The 5,657-nt window shown below is 40.4% G+C and overlaps 1 protein-coding gene across 1 annotated transcript; it reads left to right on the top strand.

Annotated features, from left to right (window-relative positions):
• Positions 1-337: 337 nt before the first annotated feature.
• Positions 338-3,224, top strand: ZNF367 (zinc finger protein 367). The gene is made up of 4 exons (XM_010180150.1): positions 338-494; positions 1,495-1,614; positions 2,034-2,172; positions 2,738-3,224. Exons 1-4 carry the CDS (start codon positions 338-340, stop codon positions 2,976-2,978), a joined length of 657 nt encoding a protein of 218 aa, XP_010178452.1. The 3' UTR covers positions 2,979-3,224.
• The last annotated feature ends 2,433 nt before the right edge of the window (positions 3,225-5,657 follow it).

Here is a 5,657-nt window from a genome sequence, read left to right as displayed (position 1 = left end):
GGCTCCTGCCCCTCTCCCCGCTGCCTAGAATCGGGGCGGAGGCGGGGGAGGGGGTAAGAGTCGTATATGTTGTCAGTTCCTCCCTACGTCACCGTGTGCACGTCAGAGTGCTGCCGGTACCTAACGTCTCCCCACCGGCACCTGCCGACCGTGCCCAGCCGTCAGTCAACTGGGTAAGGTCTCGGCGCGCCCTGGTTTGGGTCACAGCTGAGCCGCCCAGGCCATCACCGGTCCGCGGTTGCACCCATGGCTTAAGAGGCGCTTCAGGGGAAGCCGTGGGTTTTGGCTAAAGGGCAGAGGTGGGAGCGTGCGGGGCGTCAGTACCCTCATTATTTCGATGCAGGATGGGATAAGGCGTGGTCGGCCGAGAGCAGACACCGTCCGTGACCTGATCAATGAAGGAGAGCACTCGTCCAGCCGAATACGTTGCAATATCTGCAACAGGGTCTTTCCGCGAGAGAAATCTCTGCAAGCTCACAAACGAACTCATACCGGTGAGTGAAGAAAAGGTGTGAATTGCTGGTGGCAGCTGCTGAGGAGGTAGCAGGGAACAAATTAAAAAGAAAAACCAACAAACAAAAGCCCCCAACAATCCTGACCTGTTCATATTTTGTTATAACTGTTTAATTAATCACACTTTTCTTCCAAGGCTTGTTAGGGCAATCAAAGTCTATGTAACCATGTGTGTCATGGGAAAGTGGAGCAGCAATTTGCGCTATAGTAGTATAGGAAAACTGTGTAAATACTTTATCTGCTGCTGTTGCTGGCTTACTGTGTAAGAGGGAGAACTCTTCTTGAGTTTGGTGCTTGGTATGTGGTAGCACTTTTTATTCTGATGATCTCTGTGATTTGTTTCCTTCTTGCTGGTGTATCTTTCACACAGAAATTAAAGCTTAGTTGCAAAATGAGACAGTAACTTAAAAAGTGGCTCATAACTGGGACAGTTTAACAGCCTAGAAGTGCTTGAATATTGAAAAAAAGAGTTCAAACAGTTAAAATGACCATCCAGTTGCCTCTCTTACCACCTAGAATTCATTTTCTGGGGTGAAGGTGGTCACACTAATTTACTGAACTGTATGCAGAAGGCAACTCTTCTACAACTTTGAATTTTGACCTCAGTTATTTTACCCTAGTTCAGAGTATGTTTAGGATAAAATGTATCTAGTTACAATTTAAGTTACATTATTTGTCCATTTAGTTATTTCACTTTATGTATTTCTAGCTACATAGGTACATAGTTTTATGTACAAAGTTTATGTAGTGCTGTGCAAGAGGTTTAAATGAGAAAATATGACAAGGAAAAATATAATTGTTTGGGGTAAAAGTGGATCTCTGCTATTTGGTACACCAGGATTTTTTGAGTAGATGCAAATGCCTTGAGTGGTTAAAAGGAGAGCTTGCTTGTGTAAATCTCAAGCCAGGGACCACTACTGGATACTATGACTTTTTTTTTATATTCAGCTTTCCTAAATCTGTTCTGCTGTTATTTTCAAGGTGAAAGGCCTTATTTGTGTGACTACCCAGATTGCGGTAAAGCCTTTGTTCAGAGTGGGCAACTCAAAACTCACCAGCGTCTCCACACAGGGGAGAAACCTTTCGTCTGCTCAGAGAATGGTGAGCATCAGAGAACAGTTTGCAGCTTTCACACCTAGGTTTACTCTAGCACTGGAAAAGTATGCATGTTCACATGGCAAATATCCATAAAAGCTTCAGATTTTTATTTTGGAGGAACTTCTAGGAAAGGTAGGAGCCACACAGAACCTGTCTAATTGTGCAAATATGTATCTAAAGATTGCATATGTTATTATGTGAGTAAGTTACCAGTAATTCTGTCGCTTGACACTGATGTGTAGAATGATGTGGCATGTTATGAACCTTGCAACTCGAGCTTGCTGTTTTCAACTGAACCTAGGGCTGTGTGAGTGAGGAAGGTTGGATTTAGCTGCATCTTCGTCCTACAGATGTTACACTTACTCGTTGATTGGCTGCTTTCCGTAATGTGTTATTCATTGTAACTTCATGGTTTTTTTAAGGCTGTTTAAGCAGATTCACACATGCAAACCGTCATTGCCCCAAACATCCATATGCCCGACTGAAGAGGGAAGAGCTGACAGACAGGCTGAGTAAGAAGCAGACAGCTGACAATGAAGCTGTGGCTGAGTGGCTGGCAAAGTAAGTTCCCTCATGGTGTCATCTTTCTCTAAATGCTTGTAAGGGTGCTCTGAGAAAGCATTTTATTCTGAGAGCCAAAAAAACCCCCAACAAACCAAAACCAGCTGTTCCTTCAGTGAAAATCAGCACAACCTTGCTCCTGGTCAAGACAGAGTTCCACATGAGACTTCTTACATTTTCTTCTTCTCTGCTTAAATGCTTTTCTATGCTTGATCAACACCTGCTAATACCTTGTTAGTTAGTGCTACAGTCTTGCTGAATTTGTATCTGTATGAGGGGCAACAATTGTGTATGCCGTGGGAGAAACACCTGCTGGGAGCACCATGTAGAGAAGAAGTCTACCACAGATATTGACTTGGGCAGTCTACACTTAAAATACTGAGTAAAGGAGGTTTCTGACATCTTGCATACTACCATATAAGGGCTGAAAGATAAAGCTGAATGCATTGCTTAGTCTGATGCAAGCTAGTACTTGAGAGGTTTTTGCCAGCTTTGAATTGACGATGTGTGTCATACATATATTTTACATATATTTTAAAAGCATTCCCCGCATTTAATTTTGTAGATACTGGGAGACTAGAGAGCAGCGTGCTCCTGCTTTGAAGGCTAAAACCACCCAGAAAACGGATCAGGAACAGCAGGACCCGATGGAATATCTTCAGTCTGATGAAGAGGAGGATGAAGACAAAAATGATCCTCACTCATCTGCTTGCCATAGCCGCCTCCAAGAGCAGCGTGAGCGCATGCATGGTGCACTGGCACTCATTGAGCTTGCAAACCTAGCTGTGGCACCGCTTCGACAGTAGACAGGAATGGAGTCCACCTATACAAAATGTATTTCCTGGTGGTACTTAACCAGTTAGATCCTGGGCATAAGCTAAGCACCTTATTTGCTTATTATAGGCTGCTATTCTGTAGAATTTATGAAGAATGTTGTTGCCTCATAACATGGGGTGAGAGAATTGCACTTTTTGTAAGGTTAAAGTTGGATGTAAAGTTTCTAAGTATTTTGTAAATACAGGACTGCATAACGCAGGGTTGTCAAACTTATGTGTTGTGGGAAACTAGATTTTGCAAGGTTAACTCATTTATTTGAAGCAGTTTTTGTAAGAAGCACTTTTGAACAAAGTGTTCGGAATTAACAGAATGGTACATGTGGCCAGAGACGGCTGACAAAAATTGAAGCATCTGGCTATTTAAGCAAATTTGTATTGAGTTGTAGATCTGAAGATATTGGTAAGCGGCAATGAAACCATGTTTCTCTGATTTTAATATGAGATGGAAGGTAAAGCGTAGTTATCTCAGCTTGTAGAGGGGAAGAAACTGCTTTGTGCAGGAAAGAAAGGTTGTTCAGAGTCTTAACTGTGACTGCTTAAGGTATGGGGCTTAACTTTGCTGTTTTACGTTTTCTGGTTTGATTTCAGCAGAATCTCTTGGTAGCACTTGTTATTCCTAACATGTAATGTTAGGAACTTTTGCACATTATTGGGTTTATCTGAAAATGATTAGTCTTGCAAAGTCTAGATAGGTAAAAAATTGGTAAGATTTTTTTTTTCAGATATTTTTGGACCCTGTAGTGATTTGGCACTTGATTTTTGTTAATAAAGGGGGTATTTCCAGGGTGGTATGGATTTGTAGTGAACTATTCTAGATCTCCTATTAGCAAACACTAAGTTTTGAAGTATTGCTTTTATATGATTATTAGCAAATAGAAGCCTCTGTACTTTCTGTGCATAAAGCCACCTTATTGCTTTACTTCAGGATAACATGCCAATTTTATCTTCACTAACTAGCACAGTTATCAATTAAACACTGCAGAAAAGCATTCATTATACAACTAGAAAATAGGCTTCCAAAGATAGTTACAAGTGTGTTAACAGTGTGATTTCATATATTTCCGAAATAAATGAAGTTACAGAATGCTGCCTAGTACTCAGACGCTGATACGAAATATTTAGCAAGATATCTTTTCATTTTGTGAATGTATTCTTTCAAATAGCCTTGTCTCATGGTGATATTTTTCTCTATTTTGCTTTGAAGGCAACCAGAGATTCCTAATATGCTAACGAAACTTTGTTATCAAATTGGACTTTTTGTTGTGTGTCTGTGTTTGGTTTTTTTTGTTAAGCTACTGCTATAGGGGATATTAATTCATATTTACTGACCTGTTTGCTTTAACTCCTTCCTCTTGTTGAAGGTCAGGAAATACAAATGAGAAGGGATGCCTTTTTCCCCCCTCTCGCTTTAAACAAGAGGAAGAAATCATTTTTATCATTCACTTGATATAGACCTACCAGATGCATACAGCTGTTTGAGAAAAGTAGTATGATTTTATATGAGAAACTGCAACTGTTAGATTATGTTCTCTTATAATTGAGAACCTGTTGTGGTTGAAAAAGTCATTAACCCAGTTTGTTTAAATCATGTATTGATACACTTAAATGAAGTGTTAAGAAAAAATCACTGTCATTGAATGTAGATAATTTTGCACCAGTGATACGGTTTAACTTTCAGCTCCTAAACTTAGCTGATATCAAGCTCATTTGTTTCGTATTTTAGTCCTGAAAATAGGAGACACTGTAGTCATACATTCTAGGCTTCTTAGCCTGTGCAAAACTGGTAATTTGCATGTGTAGATTTGGAGTTTCTCAAGTAAGTTGCATGCTTTTGACTGTTCAGTTGACTGCATGCAAATAATCTGATCCCAAAATGAGCCCTGAGCATACATCTGTTATATTTCTGAGTTGTAACTCAGAATAGCTCCTGAGTAGTATTTCACAGGGCACAAGACTGTAATTATCAGCCAGTTGCAGACTGGAATAATAACTTGCTTCATTTGGACTGTTTTGGGGTTTTTTTTTATTTTTTCTCAGTCAGCTGTAATGCTTTGGGCAACTCATAGAGTGTTTCTTCATGTATGACATGTACACTGAATTGTACTCAGCTATAGACAAAATTCAGACAGCTGGAGCAGTTTGTGTTGTTACAAGTCATGGTTATAATACCAAGTAGAAAAAAAAGTTGAGATATGGAAAACTGCTTTTTGTCTTAGTAAGAAGTGATTACATGCAAGAAATCTTGAAGTGTTAAGTGCTTTGAAAGAGTATGTTGTAGTTTCACATGACTTAACAGTCAAAGGGGATTTGCTGTCATTTTATAGATGCTTTAAATAAAAACTTGGTTTGATTTTCAAGTTCAGTGCCTGCTCTTTGTTAACTGTTAAATACTTTGGCTCTTCCCTGTTCCTGTAATCATTTCAGCCTGGCTTGTTGCAGGGCGCGAAGGTGTTTTATTTTCCCTGTCTGTTGAAATCTGACACGAGTTAACTACTCAAAGCAAAATTTTTCGAGCTTTTTTTTTACACTTTGGCAAACTTGTGAGAGTTCCTGTGAAGCCCATCGCAGGCCCGGTGCGCTGTGGCGGCCCTCACCACTGGGCGGAAGGGGATGAAGGCTGCGGTGCCGGGCACCCACGGTGCGGATACC

This window comes from Mesitornis unicolor, unplaced genomic scaffold (genome assembly GCF_000695765.1).
Source record: "Mesitornis unicolor isolate BGI_N332 unplaced genomic scaffold, ASM69576v1 scaffold33792, whole genome shotgun sequence".
Taxonomy (NCBI): domain Eukaryota; kingdom Metazoa; phylum Chordata; class Aves; order Mesitornithiformes; family Mesitornithidae; genus Mesitornis; species Mesitornis unicolor.
The sequence above is the reverse complement of the archived record's forward strand: the minus strand, read 5'-3'. Positions and strand labels throughout refer to the sequence as shown.